This window comes from Marmota marmota, unplaced genomic scaffold, assembly GCF_001458135.2.
Source record: "Marmota marmota marmota unplaced genomic scaffold, marMar, whole genome shotgun sequence".
In the NCBI taxonomy this organism is placed as follows: Eukaryota; Metazoa; Chordata; class Mammalia; order Rodentia; family Sciuridae; genus Marmota; species Marmota marmota.
In genome coordinates, this window is record NW_026000057.1 from 30,836,417 (window position 1) to 30,859,943 (window position 23,527).

Consider the following 23,527-nt stretch of genomic DNA (forward strand, 5'->3'; position numbering starts at 1 on the left):
TGTACTGGGATCTCTTCCTGTGCATTTTGGCTTGTCTGAAACTAGTTCCATAGTCATCTTTGGCCCTTGATAATTCCTTAGCACTAAGATAAGAAAAATATTTCCAAAGTCGGCTAACTAAGATCAGATTTGTGGGAAATTCTCAAAGCAGGCAGCTAAAGTTCAATAAAGTTGAGGGGAAAAAAAGTCATAATCTAATCCCTTCCCTTTATTGCTCATATTTGAACATTCTGCATATCAACTGCCCTGAATGGAGATGTGTATGTTACTCACTGGAATAAGAAGGACTGGTTGGTGAAGGGTTTGCATATTTTTCATCCTCAGTGCCTAGTATTTTTAAGAAAAAAAAAGAAAAAAAGACAATTCACCTTTGGTTAATGTGTGCCAATCTTCATAATCCTCCCTCCACCCACATTTAAGGAAAACAGCTATGATTGATAGATGTCATGCTTCGAGTGCAAAAAAAAATTCTCATTTTGAAAGAACTCTGCTTTGAGAACCAAGATTGGTAGGATTTTGTTGGTGAGGAAGGGTCAAGCAGGCCAATATTCCACTCAGACACACAGAAATCATACCTTGTGGGGAGATGTATCTTGGAGTTGTTATTAATGATGAGGATACTGTAGTGGTTTTAGAAGGTGATGTATCTGTTTCATGAATATAAATTGTAGAAAAATTACAAATCCAGAGTTAGAATATAATAGTAAGTCTTCATGTTGCATTTCTTTGAAGATTCAAACAGTGTATTTTTGAAGTTCTGAAAAACAACTTATTGCTGAATAATAGCATGCATACATTGTAACACTAAACCATTTATCTATTCTTGCTGGAAAGATGATTTAACTTAAAATCATATAATATAGGTATCATATCTTTAAGAACTGACCAAGAAAACTTGAGTAAGTTTCTCACTGTAAGCTAGAGATTGTATAGCTTACTATATGAGATTCTTGTGAGATGGAAATCTATGCAAGAACACTATACAAATTTCATATATTTTCATTTTTGAAGACAGAGATTTTTCTCCATCACATATGCTTAAAATGGACACAAATGCACAGTTCTTCAGGCTTTATAGTATTTCTCAAAAGCTGAAGAAAATGTGTAAATGAAGCTTAGGTTAGAAAGATGGGGTAAAATCAAAGAAACCTATTCCCACTGCTATTGATGCTCTTTTTTCGTCCCCATGGAAAATGTTATTAAGATCTTATTATCGTTATTCTTCATTTGCTTAACATTTGACATCTTCAATCAGAAGGACTAACCATAAATTATTTAAAAAGTATTATTCAAAAATCTATGTCTCAGTAAGTTTAAAGGAAATGTAAATAATTAAATGTTTTATGAGCTTATGGCATTTATTTTTTGTGTTAAGAATGTACTTTATATATAACCAGAGATATGAAAAATTTTGCTCTATATGTATAATATGAATTGTAATGCATTCTGCTGTCATATATATCAAATTAGAATAAAAAATAAAAAAATAAATAAAAATGCTAAAAAAAAGAATAAAATGTAATTTGCATTTAGAAACTTTTTTGAAAATTCCTTGTCATTTGTGGTATGAAGCACTCTCTTTTTATTATACCTGTTTGCCTTGTCTTCCACTAAGATGCAAGTTCCTGGAATGCAAAGGCCACAATTCTCCCACACTCTCCACAGAGCTCTGATAGTAGCAGGCATGCAGTAGCATATGGCTGAGGGCTAAGAGGCATCATTTATGATTATGGCCCCTTAGGAGTATTGAAGCCATTGTATAATTATATCAAAGAAATTGATATTTCTAAGATTGCCTTCCTTGGCTCTTTCCTTCTTTGCCACCCACAGCCCAGCACGCACTGCATGCTCATGCATTTTTGACATCTGTGGGGGAAGAATAATGTTTAGAGTCTGTACCGTTCTTGCCATGTAAGAGATCTGTGGGAGGAAGCTAGATATATGCCCATAAGAACAAAGAAAAATGTCAGGCTGGTGCACTAAGCAGGCAGAAAAAGGAATGTCAAATAAAAGAGTGGGAACTCTATGAAACCTTGGTACTTTTAGCTGCTTTTTTTCCAGTGTCAAGTGCTTTAGTGAGCACTACCCTTTCAGTTATCTTGGCAGAAGACAAGATGGCTGATTAAATAACCAATGGTCTTAATCCTCCTGGAATTTCCCAAGGGTTAATTTCTAAGATTCCATAGCCTATTCTATTACCTTCTCATAGGCAGGCTATGGCAGCCCCAGACAGTATACCCTGTCTGTTTCAGATGAAGCCCAAGCTTTCCCACCTAAAGCATGCTGGTTGTCCAGAGCCATGGTTATTGCTAATGACCACAGGCAAGCAGAAGAGCTCGCCTTCTTATTGGAAGGATTCAGTGGCTCCTGAAATGGAAATTAAAAAATAGAAAATATTTTTTCATTTATCTGTAACCCTCAGTTTGTAAATCATTTCTGAAAGATCAGTAGAGTAGAGGGAAGGGAACAGGATGTAAGAAAAAGGGAAAATATTGGGGACTGAATTAGAGCAAATTGTGTTCCGTGCTTTTATAATTATGTCAAAATAAGTCCTAATGTTATGTATAACTAAAAAGAACCCATAAAAATTTAAAAATAACATCATTTTTTAATCCAATACTCACATGCCCATGTACACACACATACATGCAATTTATCTCTGTTACCTGTAATTCTTATTTTGTTTTTAAAAGTATTGATCCTAACTTCTATTAGTGATCCACAATTTGAGAAATCCTATCTTCAGCATGATTATATTGTTGACATTGTGGTTCTTGGTAAATTCACAAATTTTGAGCCTAAAGTCATTCTTTCTGTGACTCAGAGGGATTCATGCTGTGTTCTGATGACCTCCATGCATTTTGTTAAAACATTCCTACCCAAATATCACTGTCAGGGAAGGTACAGGAGAAGCAGTTAAGAACAGGATTCAGAAGACAGATTCCATAGGTTCAAATCTGATTGCAGAACTTACTTCCTATGGAAACCTGGACAAGTTACTTGACCTTTTGGAATCTGGTTTCCCACAAAAATAAATGAGGATTGTCCTACTTTTACATCATGTTCTTGCTTCAAAGATTAAATGAGTAAAAATAAATTTAAACTGCCTAGAAGAGTAATTGATACTAATATGTACATGTTACCTAATATGACAGTATATATATTAATTATAATTATATATATGTTAATATATACTACTTTATGATATTATAATGATATATTATTGTGCCCCTTGAAAGTTGAACCAAGTCAGTTTGTCTCATTTTCTCAAAATTCTAAGTCTAAAAATATGTGAGCTAGACTTTTCAGACATTTCCATGTTTTCAGAAGTTTCTTTGCTCTAGTTAGGAATTGGAGAAACTCTTAGATGACATAGGTTTGCAATTAGAATCTGACTTGGTGACTGTGTGGTGATTACTGAATTAGGGATATATTGAATCACAATTTAAATCCAGTTTGCAAAGTTCAGGTCAGACTTGGAGCAAGCACCTGAGGTAGAATCCCTCAAAGCCAAATAGGTTAAAATAGCATGTATCCAAATTTACCCCATCTGTGTCTCCCAGTGATATATGTTTGGTCCTTGCTATAAACCAATTACATGATGAATCATTGAGAGTTTTAAGAACAGGAAAATTTATTGATGTTCTGGGAACACCTGTGGTTACCTTGAGAATGTGCCTCACAAAACTCCAACTACAGGTGTAAGTGACCAAGTGTCTTCATGTGCTCTCTACAAATCCTTCCCTGTGTTTGTGCTGGGGCCATGCTTCCCCACAGCAGCTCCCAGTCAATGAATGGCCCTGGCAAGAACACTTCCTAGAAGATAGGACTTGGGTTGGAGGATTCCCTGGAGACCTTCCTGAACCTTCTTTAGAGCATGACAACCTCAAAAGCTTCCACCCAGCCTCCTTGCCTCCTCTCCATGTCAGACTTGCATCCCTGTCTGATAGCTCTGCAGCCTCACTTGGTGTCCTTCCCATTTTCTCTCACACACATTTTTTCCAATAAAATCCTTGTATATTTAATTGCATCTTGAACTCTGCTTCTCTGATGACTCAAACTAAAGCAGGCTCCATTTGCATCTGTTTAAAAAAATCATTGTCTATTGGGGGCAGAAATGGAATCTCAAGAGTTTTCAAGTGGAATCAGAAGATGTGGATGTTGCCTTTTACAACCTTTTATTTTTTTCCCTCTTTGAAGAACCTAACTTTTCCTGTGGGGAAGAACCTTTTCCTCTTTTTATATCATCATAAGAGATGCCCCTTCTTATTCTGACCTCAGGTTGCCATATGACTAAATTCCTCTCCTAAGAATTTGAGTATAGAGATTCTGAGTTATTCCCAAGGCAAAACTCAGACAGAACTATCTATGGGAATACTAAATCCTTGAAATTATCTGGCTTCTATACTTCTTTTGTGAGCCTTCTAGTTGCCTTTTAATTAAAAAAATCTTTATTTAACTTAAATCAAATTTCTGTTGTTTGCAGCCAAGTAATCTTGAATATTTCATTCATTCTTTCTTCCTTTCTTTTTTCTTTTTCTTTTTCTTCTTTCTTTTCTTTTTTTGGCTAATGGGACTTGGTAGTTTGGGGCTTAAGTTCTTTGCTGTAAGGATTTGAAGTTAGATCTGGTCAAGAATATGACCATACACTCAGAGAATAAGATTTGAGCCCCAAATATGCAGATCACTTATTCAGATACATACATTTAAACTTACATATGTAGCTGCATATGTACATATGTATATACATAAATGTATGTTTACATTATATATATATATATATATTTCGTAACATCTGCAGGTTTTTTTTCTCATCAATAAAATGAAGACAAAGAGGTACATGCCTTAAAAAAGAATTATAAAAATAAAAAGGTAATATATGCAAAATGCTTAAGCAAGCTCTCAAGTTTAGCTATTATTTATTTTATTAACATTGGTTGAGAAACTTCTATGTGCTAGATCTTGTTCTAGATGCTAGAAGTTGATTTATTAGCGAACACCATTTTGATCTGAGTATCTTATCAAGCCAAAGAATCATTCTCAGAGTCATGGTACACTGTTGTTTGAGGCATGTGATTTTGGGCACAGAATGGCACAGCATGTTCATTTTGAGTGCCAACCTTAATGTATTGGCAGGGACTGTATGGAAAGCTGTGTGCAGAAATACTGTGAAACCATAGTTGAGAACAATGTGACACTGCAGAGGCTGCCCTCACCAGGAGTTGAGTGGCAGCATCTGGACACACATTTGCCAACCCTGACTTGTCCAAGCTTTTTATTTTGCATATGATGAGACTGAGGCTTGGAGGGGTTTAAAACACTTTGACAAGATCTTGCAGCAACAATGATCAAGTCATAACTAACACCTGGATCTCCTGACTGCTCATTACCTCTCTGGGATGTGAACAAGCACACAGAGATCATTCCTTCCAAATCTTTGGTAAAATCATTGGCCATTTGCACAGTATGAATTAAAATGTGTGCAGTCTTCCCCCTTGCTCACTTCAATGCCCCCAAACCTTCATGGCTGATTTTTAAGCATAGCCTCCATTTCCTGTTTTCCTTCAACCTGGGCTGAAGTCTCACCATTGGATTTGTTGCTGGGACTGCACTATAAGGTTAGTGGCATTCCCTCTAAGAAAAACTCTGTGGTAGTCCTCTGGTCGGGTTTTCTGGCACAGTATTGATCTTAATTGTTTCATCAGCATATGCCCAGTACATGCACAAGAGGTTTTACAAAACATAAATTGTTGCTGGAGGAGGTGATGCAGGTCTATAATCTCAGTGGCTCAGGAGGCTGAGATAGGAGGATGACAAGTTGAAAGCCAGTCTCAGCAACTTAATGAGGCCCTAAGCAACTTAGCAAGACCTTGTCTCAAAACTTAAAAATAGAAAAGGGGGCTGGGTATGTGGCTCAGTGGTTAAGTACTCCTGGGCTCCATCCCTGGTAACAACAGCAACAAAAAGAAAACACAATTGCAATTCCTAGAACGATTTCATGTTAACACAACATTAACATATAAACACACATAACATGCAGGCCTGGCTAAGTAACTCAATCAAGATAATTGGCACTTGAAAATTAGAGGAAGGAATATGAGATATACAGACATCACTGAGAAATAATGGTGTAAGGCAGGAGAGAAGAAAATATTCTAACTCAAGAAAGAAAATAAATATCTGTTTTTTATTTTTATTTCTCTCATGTTGTCCATACTTCTTTTGGCTGTATAGACATTTTGTGTGTGGGTGCTCAAGGGACTCAACTCCATTGGATTGAGCAATTATTGTTTTACATTAGTTATAAATAATTAGAACTGGTCAGTAATAGCAACTTGATGGATACATATCCCATTTTTAAAAAGAACTTTTCAGGGGCTGGGGATATAACTCAGTTGGTAAAGTACTTGCCTTGCATGCACAAAACCCTAGGTTTAATCCCCAGCACCACACCAAACAAACAAACAAACAAACAAAAAATCAACATTTGACACAATAAACCATGCCTTCCTCTTTAAAACATGTTCTTTGCATGGTTTCTGAGAGCACACTCCACTTCTTTCTATGGCTGACTCTTCTTGGTCTTCTTGATTGCTTCCTCCTCTTCTCTCTAAATTATAATCTTGAAATGCCCCCCAGATCTTAGTTCTTGTCCTTATCTATAACTCCACTCATTCCATTGAATTGATTTCATTCAATTCCAAGGGATAAGTACAACACCAATGCCAATGACCATCCAGTTGATACTTCCTACCCAGATATCTTTCCTAAACTCCAGGCTTAAAAATCAGAGAACGCCTTAACTAATAATAGACATTTTAAACGCAGTGCCTGCACTTGACCTTCTTCACCAACAGCTGTCCCTTTCTATTGGGGACCACAGATACCTTCTTACTGCTCAGGCCAACAACCTATTTAGTCTCACCTCTTTCTAGCCTCTCACATGCAACCCCCAGGAATATCTATTGCCTCCATCCACAAAATATAATTAGAATTTGGAGATTTCAGGCCACCTACCCTGAAACCACCCATCTACGCTACCATTATCTCTCGCTTCAGCTGGAAGACTCACTTCAGTGCTCACAGTTACTTACAAACAGGAGTAAGATCATATAACCCCTTTGCTCCAAACCCCCAGTCATTCCCCATTCCATTCACAGAAAAGCCTGAAGTCCTTGCATTTGTGCAGAAATCTGCCTGATGACCCTTTTCCTTGACTCTGCCCACTTACTGGGTGCTGTCCCTTATCCATGCCAGGCCTCCTCCGGTTCCAACTCAGCATGGAGGCTCTTCTTCTGCATGTTGGGTGACTCACTTCCTTCTCATGTTTACTCAAACCCTTACAAGGTGTTCTGCATTGACCACTTTTTCAGTCCTGCAAACTGACCCCAGCTTCTCCCCACCTGGGTTGCCCCCCTCCCACACTGTTTTCACATTTGTAGTTTCTTTTTCTTAGAGTACTTGCCACCTGTAAGCCAACTGTATAATTTACACCATCATTTTTATTGATTGTAGTTTGTCTTCCTTACTAGAATATAAGATCCTCAAGGTCAAGGATCTTTATTTTTGCTCACTGATGTTTCACAAATGCTAGAGCTATGTCCAGAAGTTGGGTCTGTTGGAGTTCACTGAATGGATAAACAAAAGTTTTTGACAGCAGAGGTGGCTAGAGATGAAATGAATGCATGAAATGAACTTTTCCATCTTAATATTAACCCTATTGCATATTTAAAATTATTATTTTATTAATTTTATATTCACTCAAAATTAACACATACAAAATAGAGACCCACTATGGGCCCAACACTAGCTATTGAAGGAAATACAGTAGAGTGCAAGAGGCAGCTATTTCATGTACGAAGCTTGCATTTCTGTAGGGGAGGTGAGACTCATACCCCCAAATTGATCAATGAGAAACAGGGATAAAGATCAAGCATAAAGTAAGCCGAAGATCAAAACAGGATTCTGTTATTGTTTATCAAACCTCACATATAAGCCTCTCTTAACAAAAAGGATTTAGGAAGCTGAAACAATGATATATGCCCTTGAGGAATAAAATAGAAATAAGAAATCAGAACAAATACAAGTGAAAGATGTAAGTAGGCCCCTTCTAAGGATTAATCCCCAGGATTCATACAGTTCCTGGTGTCTACTCTGGGCTTTCATTATCATGGGGGAAATAAATGGGCTGTTATGAAAGTAACTGGAACACAAGCGGTACAGGCAGTTAATGCTAGGAGGACAGTTGGTGGAATTCTGTTTATGGAGGAGAATGTTCCGACATGACCCCTGAATTCTGTTCTAGCTTTAAGGTTTTAGATTCTTGTCAGGGTTCCTTATTTTGTCATAGCTAGTATGTATGTTCACCTGTAATTGGTACTTCTTATCCACTTAACAGGCAAATTACCAAACAGGAATTTTTCTGCCTTCAATACGTGAAAATTAATTCTTACTCTCATTAGATTTTACCTTTGTGAATTAGTTACACTCTATGGCAATGTAAAAAAAAAAAATAACAACAAAAAGTCTTATCTCAAATTTCCTTCACTTTGCTTTGGGCCATAAATGGGTCCAACCTGAGGAAATGACACCCATTAACCTGGTAATCACTGTGAATGGAGATTTATTTACTTTAGATTTAGGATTTAGGAAGCTGGAAATCTATGTTGAGGATAGAGGATGTGTCTTTCTTTTTCAATTTGAATACTTATTAATTCCCAGAAAATTATATATAATGTATAATGAATGAGCCGTTTTGCTAATTACTTGCATATGTTCTAATTCATTGTATTCTTAAGCAAACCTTTTAAATCTTGTGTTTTAAAGATGGGAGATACTGTGACTCAGAGAGATAACAGATTTTAAGTTAGTTCATTTTATTGTTTATGGCATAATTATTCACGAGATCAATGAAATTTATACTTATAATCTGAAAGTTTTAGAATGTTCTTACTCTCCTCATCAACATAAATATGGACATGAAAATATTAAAACATGATTTTATTTTCAAACCCTTACAGACACTATAGCAGATCTTAATTTAATTGTTTGACAAATATTAATCCAATTATTACTTATTATTTGCATTTTACAAAGTGGAAACTGAAGCCCAGAAAGATTAAGTAATTTGTCAAAAGTCACACAGCAAGTACGTAGCAGAGCCAGGATTCTAACACAGGCTCTAGAGTCTGTGCTGTCAACCACAAGCCAATATTACCTAAGCTCCTGTACTTCAGTGAAAACAAGTTACAAGGTCTTGTCTTTTTTTCTTTCATGAAAGAAGAAAGAGGGTGTGTCCTTCTTTTTCAATTTGAATAGTTATAAATCATGCAAAATAATCATATTTCATGAAATATAACCTATTTTCAATGTAGGCCCCAATGAAGAATGTATTCTTCACACCAAGACATAAGAATACCGCTTTCCCTCAACAGTTCAAACCAAACTTTGCAGACAGATACAAGGAGACAGGGAGAATCGTTCCTTATGCATTGAACAAAGCACACTGTGGAGTTTGTTGGAGGAATACACCTCTGGGCAATACTATCAAAATATTTCGGTTCCTAAAGTGTTTTTATGACCTTTCAGTGTAGGTTAGGGTGGTATAAGAATAGTGCAGAGTGCTTCTTAGAGACTCACCATATTTCTGAACTAGACAAGAAACCAATTAGCCAGACCCAGGATCTATACAATTTCTTGAGTCGAAATTTATGTCAAACCTCACCACTTAAATCTTGATATGTCATTTGTTCCATAAGTGAATTCTTTCATTCTCAATTTATTTTTTTCGGCATTATAAAATCCTAAGTTAAAAAAAAAACCCTCTAGATATTACTTTTCTATAGATATATTTCTAGCTTGAGTGAGTCCTACCTAAACAACAATGTTAAGATTTTGTCATTCAAAGTTAGAAAGCTCAGATAGACAAGCCCTGCATAATGATTCATGCTTCACTTTGTGTGACCTCCTAGAGACAGAAATAAAGCACGGAGCACAATGAAGATCCTCAGATAAGACACAGTGTCCTCCTTTCTAAGGGCTGGTGCTCAGGTTTGATGGAATTTGTCACGTCAGTTCTTGTTTTTGCTTTTCTACAAAACGAAAATGACCAAAATGCAGCTGAGGTTCTGCAACACAGCTAAGGAAAATGTAGAAGATAGTTATAATAAGATCTTTCACAAGGTGTACTGGTCACTAGGGGATGCTATGGTGGTTACTTTTGTGGGTCTACATGACTGGGCCACAGGGTGTCCAGTACTGGACCAGGCCTTATGTTGAGTGTGTCCATGAGGTGTTTTTGGCTGAGGTTAACCTTTGAATTTGGAGACTGAGGAAAGCAGATTGTTCTCCCTAAGGTGGTGGACCTTGTCTTGCCCAACCAGCTAAAGTCCTGAATAGACCAAGAAGAGACTCCTCTTGCCTGGCTGCCTTGGATGGGGATGTCGATCTTCCCCTGCCTTAGAACTTGTACTGAAACACTCAGCTCTCCTGTGTTTCTTGAGCCTACCAACTTTAGAACTGAAACTACACCATCACACACCTGGTTCTCAGACCTTTGGATTTTGGCTAAGGGTATACCAGTGGCTTGCCTGGGACTCCAGTTTGTCGACAGCAGATAATTGGGATTTCTCAGCTTCTGAAATTGTGTGAGGCCATTGCTTATAATAAATCTCCTTTTATACACACACATCCATTTATCTGGAGAACATTAAAGTAATTAATATACTTGTATTCTCCAAAAACTAAAGGACCCATGCTTTATTCTTTTCCCAATACACTGAGATATACTGATGCATTTTTGTGTAGGGTTGAGGTCTCATTAATTAAAATGTCCATTTTCAAGGACCATTTATTTATTATTATTATTTACATTTTTAAATTTTTTTTTGTAGTATTGGGGATCAAACCTAGGGACTTGCACATGCTAGGCAATTGCTCTTCCACCCAGCTACATTTCCAGCCCTGTTTCTTTTATTTTCATTTTGAGACAAGGTCTTGCTAAGTTGCCAGACAGGCCTTGAACATACAGTTCTCCTGCCTCAGCCTCTCCAGTAGCTGGGATTATAGGTGTGTACTTTAATACTAAACCTCAAGGACAAGTTGTCAGCTTTGTTTGTCTATGGGAAAACAACAAGGTTAACACAAAGTGAATCCCAGCATTGCTTAACATTGTAAATGAGGATATAATGTCTGTCCATCTCTAGGTAATAAGTAACCCTACATTGCTTTTAAGTGGGTCTTTCCATCTCTTCATTAGCTCTGAACTTAGAGTAGGTAGAATAATATGGCAACAAAAGTCACTTTTTTAATGAATCCTTTCAGTGTCTTTCTTAAAGTGCTTTTCCTCATTCAAAGGACACTATAAAATAAGCAAAATGAAAATAAAAAATCTCTCCTCTGACCTCATAGAAGGTAATCTGCAGCTTGCTTAGGACACATTACTTTACAGCTACATGACTACTAGAGTTATTATAGTCATCTATAATATTACTTAGTCTCCCTGAGTAATGTAGTAATGACAAGCTTCAGGTATTTTTTTTAATAATTCTTAGTATTACATGTAATAGAAACAGAATGAATATTTATTGAATGCAGTGGTTAACAGTGGTTGATTGAATACATCATTATGTGTAATTATCAGAGTATCATCCTAAATTGTAGACACTAGCAGATAGGTTACACTGGGAAGCTGAAGTTTGACTTTCCCATATGCTTTAGAGAATGAGCATAAATCTCTCAGGTTAAGCATCATTAAACATAGCTACTACTGCATACAACCTTTATACTTTTTGTTGGCAGTGGGGGGTGTACAGGAGATTGAACTCAGCAGCACTCAACCACTGAGCCACATCTCCAGCCCTGTTTTTTTTTTTTTTTTTAATTTAGAGACAGAGTCTCACTGAGTTGCTTAGTACCTCACTTTTGCTGAGGCTGGCTTTGAACTTGTGCTCCTCCTGCCTCAGCCGCTTGAGCACCTTTATTCTATTGAATGGAATAAAAGAACATGTCTGCAGACCTTGATTGATCATTTCCACATAACTACAATATTTTTGTTTGTATTTATATAATGTTAAAACATCATATTTATGTATAGTTGCTTGTAATTACATTTTATTTATTCCTAATCCCTCAAAAAGACTTTACATATAATAATCATCAATATTTATAATCTTAACAATAACCTATGAAGTAAATGATTAAAAGGTAATTTTTAAGAAAATTAAAGCTAGATGCTAAAATGAAAGAAAATATCAAATCTGAGAACTATTAGCTACCTATTAGCTCATATTTATAGAAGGGAATCAGTACTAGGAATTCTTGGGTCTACAATTCCATATTGACTTCTAGTTAAAATAATTTTTATCAAATTGTACTTAATACTTTTAGGGTAAATTGGGATAAGAACAATGCATACTTCAAATATTAAAAGTGAATAATCTTAAATTCCTAGTCTTTAAAGACAATGTTAATATAGAATGATTATTTATTAGGATCTTGAAAGCACATATAAAAGAAATATGGAATTATTAGGAGAGTTCAGAATGCAGCAAAATCAAATTACATGAGCATGAAAAAGAAATGAGCTATCAAGTCACTAAAAGATATGAATGAAATGTAAATGTGTATTACTAAGTTAAAGAAGTCAATCTGAAAAGTCTACGGATAATTTCAACCTTATGATATTCTGGAAAGAACTATACAAGAGGCACTGAAAATGAGAAGTTTCCAGGGGTCACGGGAGAGAGATGAATGATGAGAGTACCTAGGACTTTTAGGACAGTGACAATATTTTGTACGATACTCTAACAGTGGATATGTGTCCTTATGTATTTGTCTAAACCCATAAAATACACACCAGTAGGGATTCCTAATATAAACTAATACTGTGATAATACTGTGCGATTCATTCAACTGAAATGATTGTACCACTCTGGTTCAGGATAGTGATAAAATGGGAAGGCTGTGCAGAAGTGGGGACAGGAGGCATATGGGAGATCTGTACCTTATGTCAATTTTGCTATGAACCTAAAATTTCTTTTAAAAATAAAAGACATAGGGAAGTTAAACAATTTTTATTGGTTAGAGATCAAAATTGTAGTGATCAAAAAAATTAATAAATAAAAATACCAAGTATAGTAGTAACCTCTGGTGATGGGAAGAAAATGGAGTTAAAGGGGGTAGAAGAGGCCCTCTGGGTTATTATATATGCCCTGTAGCTTGTTCTCAACATTGCTTGCACAGATGTATACGTTTGCAGAAGTTCATAAGATTTGTACATTGTACTATGTGAAAGTTAAATCTGTATAAAAAAATAGTAGAGGGGCTGGGGATATAGCTCAGTTGGTAGAGTGCTTGCACAAAGCCCTGGGTTCAATCCCCAGCACCACAAAAACAAACAAACAAGTAAATCGAATGAGAGGTGAAAAAAATTGTACTTAAAATACACATTATTTTTTAATAATCTACTTGTCAATTTTTGGATGAATATTTCACAAATTTTTCATCTTAATGTGTTTTATGACAAATACACAAGTCAAAAGAAGTGTTTAATCTGAAAAATGAATAGAATTTCCAACCCATGTATAGTGTATGAATAGGATATTCCCTCTTAATAAACTTACTAATTCATCTTTTAAGGGAATATGAGTCTGGATTAGATTTAGCCACAAGATGTTATCTGAAGTTTGAGCATAAAGAAAGGACCATGACTTTTCTTGTAACAGTCTGTTTTTTTTCTCATCTGCTTATTCAAATTGATGGTTTGTCTCTTACGTTTTAGAAGAACTAGTTTACATAGCTCAAAAAATTCAAATGAACTAAATTTTTATTCCATTCAAAACCAATTATAGTTAGAGCTAACATTCTGTCAAATAAAACTCTTTTAAACAAAATGAAGGATGCTTCAGTTCCTACTTAAAAGAGACTGACAATCTGGCAACCTCCCAATTCCCCTTCATCTTTTGACCTCTCCTTAGTTAACCCAGGAGCAGTGGGGAGAGGTTCTCAGAATTGTATCAGCCCTCTCTGCTGGAAGCTCTGCTTTTCTGTTTTGTCTTTCCTTGTTTCCCTTAGTGCCCTGACAATGGATAAGATAAAAATATGGCAATGAGAGGAAAAAAGAGAGCTGATAATCCAAATGACTCATTTATTTATGAGTTATATTATCTAGAAGTAGATAAAAATTAAAAGTTAAAATCATAATAATTTGTTTCAAATTTTTTGAAAAAGGGAGGTGGAAGGAAAGCTAATTTAAGACATTTTCTGTGGAAACAGTATTAGAATTGCTTATAATTTTTTCCTGATTTTTAAAAAAATCACATAATCCTTTAGGCTTATTTTACATAGAGCAAAGGTGACCAGGATTGAGGGCCTTTGATTTATCATTTGTTTAAGTACCAGGTAGGGTGTTGGAAAATCCCCCCAAAATTAAAATTTCAAAACAGGAAGACTCACCCTTACTATTGTGATCTGCCCTATATCATTTTCAATTTCTGTTACTCAATCATGCAAAATGTATTCAGGGTAAAACTAAGAGATGGTAAGACGTGAGCCATTCTTGGAGCGCAAACATTTTAGATTGCTAACTGTGATTTACACCAATCAGTTTTGGATGCCAGAGTAAGACTTTGTCTACAAGTATGGAGATGATGCTCTGATTCTGGGAGAAAGAGCACTCGCCACAGAAACAAACCAAGAACAGTGAGACCCGACAGAGGGCAATTCCGCAGACTGTTCTTTCTTGGGGCTGGCTCCACCTCAGCAAAGGAGCACTCAGGCATGTCCTGTACGCTCATCTGGTCTGCATGTTCTGTTCTTTTAAACCCAAGTTCTCCTAAACATTTTTGTTGTGTGTAATGTTTTCTCCCTCAACCATTTCACTGTGCCCTCAAACTGATTAATCTACTTTGTCTCTTTCTTGGAAATTTTGCATATCAATGTACTCAGAGAAAAGAGTGTTTACTTACCTGGTATTTCTGATGTTTTGATTGAACTCTGATTCTCAGCTTTAAAGGAAAGAAAAAAAAATCACTAAAAATTGAATGCTCAATATCATTACTGCTTTACAATTATTTCAGCTGGTAAATAGACATAGATCTTTCTCATTTGTATTCCATTTTTCTTAAATCACAAAATCATGAAGCTTCATGATTAGAGGAAGCCTTAGAGCAGGGGTCAACCAACATTTTTTTTTAAGTGTCAAATATTTTAGGTTTCATGGACCATAAGTTCTCTTATAACTACTCAGCTCTGCCTTTTTAACATGAATGCAGCCACACATGATACTGAATGAATGGCTATGGCTATGCTATGCTCCAATAAGACTTTATTTAGCAACACACGGCAGGGGCTAGATTTGGTGTATGGGCTATAGTTTACTGAATCTTGTTTTAGAGCATCTAGTACAACTTCAGATACCTTGGCGATAATACAGAGAATGACAAACACTTTGGAAGGCTTCTTGGATGGGGCTGCTATGTGTTGCAATCCTACTAAGACATTTTGTGTCTCATGACCTGGAGAAGGTGAAAGAGGTTCAGATAGATAATTAGGGAATTCATTTGTGGTAAATATAGTTCAGGGACAACTTTCTGGAAGGAACTTAATTTAAGAAAACTATAGTCAAAGATCCCTTCTACAACTTTAAGTATGTGGAACATGAACAGGATTTGCCACATGAAAGTGCAGAAAATAATTTTGAAACAAATAGAAGCCTAACAATGACACTTTTTTTTATTGGTTGTTCAAACATTACAAAGCTCTTGACATATCATATTTCATACATTAGATTCAAGTTGGTTATGAACTCCCAATTTTACCTCAAATTGCAGAATCACATCGGTTACACATGGAAAGGTAGCAGAATACAACAGTTACTAATAGGGCATTATGTATCTAACAATGACACTTGAAAATATATCTACTTGCCTCTTTTGTAGAATCACTTGACTATCTGTATCAGCACCTTAATTTCAACATGCTGCAACTAGAACTCTTGACTGGTATACACTCAAATACGCTCCTTCCCTCACTTTCTTGGATCAGTGTCTTCCACTTGTACAAGGCAAAATATTAGTGGTTATTCTTGAGTCTCCTTTTGTTTTTTATGTTTTTGCTTTTAAATGTCTATCAACTCTAACTTTAAAATACATTCCAAATTCAGAAGTGTCTCACCACCTGCTTTACTATCATTCATCCAGTACCCATATGTCTCTCTTCAGTACCCACAGAACTGCCTAGAAAAATACTTAAAAGTTACAATTTGACTACTTCAATGATTACCTGTCCCTCTCCTTACTATGGTGGCAGTCTTTACAGGATGTGAGGAGCCCTAACTAGTTCCTCAATTCTTCAACCATTCAGTCCTCTAACACTGCTCCATTTGGGGCCTTAGTGGTAGTCGATCAAGGGCACCAGACTCTTCCCACGCCAGGTTTCTCCTCTGTCCCTTCCCTGTGCCTAGGTGTTTGTTCAGACTGCCCCAGCTTCTTTCCTCCTTTCACAATTTCAGAGAAGTCTAATCAACCACCTTCCCTAAATTGTGTCCAATCCTTTTCATATCAGTCCATCAATCTGCCTCATTTGCTCAACAGCACTTTCATTACTACAGTGACATTTATTTTATTTAAAAAAAAATTGTTTTATTGTCTGCTGGAATGTGGCTTCACGGGGACAGATTTCTCTTCTTGCTAAAAGCAGTGATTCCAGTGCCTGTCACCAGGATGTGGCAGAGAAGATCTCTAGGAGATAGAAAATAATGGACAAGACTAATTCTACCTACCCGAATTTAACTTTTAATGTAAAATTGACACTTTATTTAGAATTTCCAGTTGGGTAACGAGAGCTAACATTTTACAGCAACTTTTATGATCACTTCCATATATTATTTGTTGATACTTATGAGAGCTATTGTTATGATTTAGATGTGGTCTCCCCCAAAAGCTCACATGTGAGACAATGCAAGAAAGTTTGGAGGAGATGTGATTGGGTTATAACCTTAACCTGATGGGACTAATTGAGTGGTAACTGGAGGCAGGTGGGCTGTGGCTGCAGGAAGAGGCTCATTGGAGGCGTGGCTACGGGGTACATATTTTGTATCGGAGGGTGGAGTCTCTCTATTTCTTCTTTCTGATCATTGTGTGAGGTGCTTCCCTCTGCCTCACTCTTCCGCCATGATGTCCCACTGCGCCTCAGGCCTCGAGGAATGGAGCTTGCCTTCTATGGACTAAGACCTCTGAGACTGTGAGCCCTCAAACTTTTTCTCCTCTAAAGTTGTTCTGGATGGGTCTTTTAGTCACAACATGGAAAAAGCTAACTAAACCAGCTATTGTTCCCATTTTAAAGATCTGAAAATGTTAGTTGAAATGAAATTACTTCCTCAAAGGCAGAACCAGGATTTTAATTCAGCCCTATTACTTCCAAATTCATCTTCTTTCACTAAAATAGATGGGTTTCCTTCTATTAAATTGTTCTAAATAAAAAGCTTATATAATTAATTCCAGCTTTGATAACGAATTAAAATAATCTTGAATATGGCATAATGCGTCATTTGAAAGACAGCTAAAATATTTATTAGCTACTGGAGGATTAGAATATAAAGAAAATCAAAACCCTTTGTTCTTCTTATTAATATCGGGTCATAACCTTTCTTCCTGACAGAGCTGTTTGAGAATGAAAAATTCTAAGCTTGCATAAGATTAAAATAAAATAAAATAAATTCTGATTATGTACTTGAATTTTTTGGTCTTCAAAATGCATAATAATTTTACAGGAACATAAAATATACAAGTAATATAACTGTCTTAAGACAGCTGAATCTTATACTCCATATAAATTCAAAACAATTCTATTGAGTGTCCTAAAACGTGCATGTGTGTGTATGTGTGTGTATGTATATCTATATACAATAAAGTATTATTATGAGAAAAAATTCTGCAAATCTCTAATATTTAATAAAGAATGGAAAATATACAACCTTCCCTCCCTACAGAAGGGAGATATTTTGAAGCAGATAAAGTATTTTCAAATGAATACAACTTTTTCAAACTTGGACTCAGTTTGTGACTATAAAAGTTTAGTAGAGATGAATTCTATGAAATATGATTAAGTTGTGAAGATTAATTAAAAGTAAAGATGTTTGCAATTATTTCTAGTTTTTAATTACAATTTTTATGATATACATATGCCCTGAGAAAAGGCAAATCTTAGATCTGTAGAGGAAATGAGAAAAGTCAAGGAGTGAATGACTGTAGTGTGCATCTGTGAACCATTCTCAAACTTAGATGGTTATTAAAGACCAAACATTAGCCAGGGTGGTTGACCATTTAAATTGTATTTAAGTTTGATTTTTCTAAGATGGAAACTGAAGTCTTGTGAAATGCATAAGAACATTGAAATGCTGATCATATTAATCCAAGACTAGAATTTACTCAAACATCTTTTAAATTACAAAGCTTTAATAGCAGTATAGCAAATAACTGAGTTAAATCATCTTATCTCATAAAGGCTATTGTATTTATAGCCAATAAATGAGAGTTACACATGGAACATGACATTATCATTAACAAATGCAAGATAAAGAATATATACAGCTATTCCTACATGTAATTCCTTCAAATAATTTATTATGACTAGAAAATAATTTATTATGACCAATTCAAGTTTTTTTTATGGCATTGACTGAGACCCTGCATATGAGATTGTTTCTGATTTGGTTAAACCATGACATGTAACCAAGTCTTATGCTAAGATCCACTAAGATCCCTCTAGTATCTGCCCACCTGGAATGATATAAACTAACTAAAGAGCATATAAAAATAGTTATGGTTAAGTCCTCAAATAAGTGACATCAATAAATGGTGCAATTCACAAAAGAAATATTGAGACCGTGTGGACAGATACTGTCTTCCAAAGTCAAGAAGAATATCACTGTATGATATCCTCTACAGTGATGTGATTGAAACGTTGAATTAAAAAGTTATTTCCTATTCAGTTCTTTTACTTTACTGGATTATTGCAATGAGAAGATTTCAAAATTTCAATTTTATGCACATATGTAGCATGTGCTTATATTGATTTATTTTTTAAGTAGGAATAAGCAAGTTTCAGGCTCAGAAATTTTTGGCAAGTAACAAAATCTAGCTTGAATTTTATTTTGCTTATGTTATAGTGGTTTTTATGGTTACAGCTCTTTTATGCCAAGTGAAACTGGTTTTTCACTTAGGCAATTTACTTTTCAAACAAAGTCTAGAATTAAAAAGTACGCCATTTAAGGAAAAATGCTAAATAAATAATAACTCAGATAGTATACATCTCTGGCAACATTTTTGAAGTTATGGGAAATATTAAAGTAAAATATTATAGAGGCCTTTGATGGATATGTAGGATTTGAATCAACAATTAGAGGGAAAATAAGAGTTGCACAAATGATGTGATAGGATGAGAAAAACAAAGACAAAACAAATCTGGCATAGCAGGCAATTAGAGAGAGGACCAACCTGGGTAGAATGGCAGGTTTGCATTCATTCATTCATTCAATCAATCAATTGTCTTTTTAAAATTTGTTTAATTAGTGTGTTACAGTTATGCATAATGGTAGAGTTCCTTTCGACATATTCGTAAGCACATATCGCAGTTCCTTTCCAAACCCCAGCTCTTCCTCCTTCCCTCCCCATTATCCCCTGGCTCATTCCAATAGTTGTTTCTATTTATTGAACATCTACTTGTTAGGTGCATGATATCCCCAGTTAAAAGATAGTTCTTTTCTAACTTCTCTAGATAATTTTTATAAAATAGTTGTTATGAGAACAAATGTGATGAAGTAAAGAGTTAGAGACAAAGACAGGGTTTTAAATTTAATCTTGGCCAAATCAGTTTTTTTCTAAACCTTGTTCCCTATTTGTGCAATTAGAATCATAGATACCAACTTTGCCTGACTTTTGTAAGGATTACTGTTCACAAAATAGTAGCTAAAATTTGTTTAAGGGTTTACTTTCCAGACACTGTTCTATGCTGCATCTCTTTCAATTTTGATAAGGATCCTGTGAGGGTGTAATCTCACTATAACTATTTGGCTGAGTAAATTGAGACTGAAAAGTTAAGTAGCTGACCAAAGGCCACAGCACAAATAAGTGATTATACTTTTTGAAAGTAAGAAATCTGTTTTCAGAATCATCATTCATAACCAATAAGCCAACTTTTTTTTAAGTGTGATTATGGAGACCAATTTTTATTTTTAAGGGTGTGGTAACTTGAAGAGCAAAAACTTGTGTGCAAGTCATTCTCAGGTTTAGCCAGTAGCATATCTAAAAGGTGGCCTCAGTTATTGCAAAATTATCTGTTTTTGTATAGAAATAAACTCAATGTTAAACTAGGATCAATTATGCAGAACTGAAATTTAACAATATTAATTATGTATAAATGCTGGTAACTCCTGCTTAAATATTTACAAATATTATTCATTTTTATTTAACAAAAGCTAGATCTCCAAGTTTCAAGTCTGTAATATTGTATATGCTGTGCTAGCAGAAGCTCTGGCACAGTAAACCCCTGGAGCATCTCTTATCCAAGTATTTGTCTGAGTAGTGCTCTATATTGGAATTCTTCCCATCTCAATTTACAGTCTATCTATAATCTTATTCCACATTTTTTCCCTCATCCTAGGCAAAATTCACTAAAATTCATTTATAGCAATATTTCAGGATAGCATACCTACTCACATTTTCTGATTTCTACAATCAGGCACCTTTTGTGGATAATTTTACAATTGTTAATATGGCTTTATAAATGTTTGGCATTCTCAACATGTTTGTAAGTTCCTTTTGAATAGTAATTATGCATTCTAAATTTGGGTATTCTGTTATACTCTGTTTTATTCCGAGTACATACTTTAGATTTTTAAATATAATGTTTAAAAATTCAAAAATTTTAGATTTTATTTTACAGCCCAAACTCTTTGTTTATGTGATAGTCATCTAAAATTTGGACAATCATAAATAGAAAATAATTTAGGGGCCTGTGATATAGAACAGGTAATCTTGGCTTCTTAAATGAGTGGCACATTTCCATTGGATTAGCAAGAACACAAGACCAATATATTTCCCTGAGGTTCTGTGAGATTTCTACTCTAAATGGTCTAAATGTAAGAGTCACTTTTCTCTTTTGATTGGCATATATTTTTCTTTTTCTGCTTAGTGTGAGAATACCAGATAATTATCATCAAAGATATCAAAGTTTAGATTTTTACATAAAATAATATTCTCATTTTTATTATTGTTCCTTCATTAAGTGTCTTACACTGATTTAGAGAGTCAGGGTTGATCTTGTTTATCCTAGTAACACTCCTTACTCTGAAATCTCCCCTTTTCTGATATTACCATAGCCACTTTAGCTTTCTTTTAAATATTTTTATAAAGCAAAGTATACTTTTCCTCATCCTTTATTGTCTACCCACTTATATTTAAAGTGGGTTTTTGCAATAGTGCATATAGTTGGACCAACTTTTGATCTTATCTCACAATCAAAACTTTATAATAGAATGTTTAAGCCATTTCATTTTATGTGATTATCATTATAGTTGGTTTCAAACACATGATCCTGATGATTATTTTTTTTTAACTTACAATCTATTCTCCATTTTCTTTTCCCTCTCTTATTGTCTTTTTTCAGTTAGTTTTTTTCTTTTCCACATTTTTTATTGGTGCATTTTAGTTGTACATATTGATGGGATCTGTTGTTACATATTCATACATCACACAAGATAACAATATAATTTGGGCAGTATCACTCCTGAGTATTTCCCCCTCTCTCCCTTCCTTACCTCCTTTTCTCTACTGATCTTTTTGGGTAATTTTAAAGATTGCATTTTATGTATATTATTCATCTTACAAAAAAGTATATTTTACTTTCTCCCATGTTAGCATGTGTGCTATTTTGTTTACATTTTACCTCCACATTTATTTTAAACCTTCAATACACTTTTGTTACTTTTTCTTTACATAATCCATTATCTTTTGAAAAGACTAAAAAATGAAATAAAATTCTTTTCTCTTCATTCCTATATTTACGATTCCCAATGCTCTTCATCCCTTTATTTAGAACCAGATTTTCATCTGTTGATATTTTTCTCTTCCTAAATGTCTTTTCTGATAATGAATTTTCTCAACTTTAGTATCTCTGAGAAACATAGAATTCTAGGGTGACAGCTCTTGCCCCATCCACTTCTAAACATGTTGCCTCTTTGTTTCTGGAATGCATTGTTCCTGATGAGACTCTGCTGTCATTTTTATTATTGTTCCTTCACTTTGAGTGTCATTTTTTCCAACATCTTTCAAGATTTTTCTCTTTTATCTCTAGTTTTCCATGATTTGATTACCATGTGCTTTGGTGTGGTTTCCTTCCTGTTTCTTCAGTTTAGGGCCCAGGGCATTCTCTGAATCTTGGTTTTATAGTTTTTCTCACGTTTTAGGAAAAACTTCTGCAACATTTCTCTGTCTTCCTTTCTCACTTCTCTGGAACTTCAATTGCATGCATGTTGGGCACCTAGGATGCTCAGCTTGCAGATGTTTTAGTTTTATCCCCAGTCTGTCTTTTCTCTCTCTGACTTTTTTCCTCCTAATTCATCTGTTGGCCTACTGTATGGTGTTCATTAGCATTACTGGTATATTTATTACTTCCTTCCTTCCTTCTGTTCTCTTTATTATTCATTTCTCCTAACTGCTTTAGATGGTTGTTGAGCTAATTAAGTTTGAACTCTTATTTTCTTCCCTAATATGCAAATTTTACAGTTAATTATTTCACTATAGGACTAGCTTAAACGATGATATTACATAATTTTTAAAAAGTTAATTAAAATGTATTTATTTGTTTATGATACAGGATAGAATGATCATAATAAAGAATCCTTAAATATTTGAAAACAATTTTCTTTCTGCATTTGGAATGCACTGTTTCCCATTGGACCATTAGATAGGTTGGTTATTTAGGTGGATTCTGTATTTTATTACTTATTTGCTTGTTTTGCCAATTACTGAGACAGCTAAATATTATAGAATTGTGAGTTTGTCTTTTTGATTAAATTTTTTAATATGTTTTCAAGCTATGTTATCATATACATAAATACTAATTTGCTTTCCTGGAAAATTCAGTATTTTGGTACTATGAAATTTTTCTATTTATTTTCATTTAGTTTTTTGCCTTAACTTCTACTTTTTTTTTTTGATACTAATGTATCTCCTCCCCACCCCCTATCCCCCCCATACTGGGCATACTGGGGATGTAACCCAGGGATGCATAACCACTGAGCCACATCTTCTGCCCTTTTTTTTTTTTTTTTTTTTTTTTTTTGAGACAGAGTCTCGCTAAGTTGCTTAGGGCCTCAGTAATTCACTGAGACTGGCTTTGAACTTGTGATCCTCTTGCCTCAGCCTCCCAAGCAGTGATATTAATATATCTTTGCCATTTTTATTTAATTAGGGTTTTTGGAATATATTTTGTGGAGTATATTTTCTTTTATCTCTGTAAAATCAAG

The 23,527-nt window shown here is 34.9% G+C and overlaps 1 protein-coding gene across 1 annotated transcript in view; it reads right to left on the reverse strand.

The window, feature by feature from the left end:
- Emcn (endomucin) overlaps positions 1–23,527 on the reverse strand; it is a 106,170-nt gene that overhangs the window by 24,165 nt on the left and 58,478 nt on the right. Inside the window, exons 5-7 of the mRNA XM_015484598.2 lie at positions 14,967–15,005; positions 576–647; positions 274–327 (exon numbers count right to left, since the gene is read on the reverse strand). Coding sequence (XP_015340084.1) covers positions 274–327; positions 576–647; positions 14,967–15,005 — 165 coding nt within the window. The remainder of the gene's footprint in view (positions 1–273; positions 328–575; positions 648–14,966; positions 15,006–23,527) is intronic.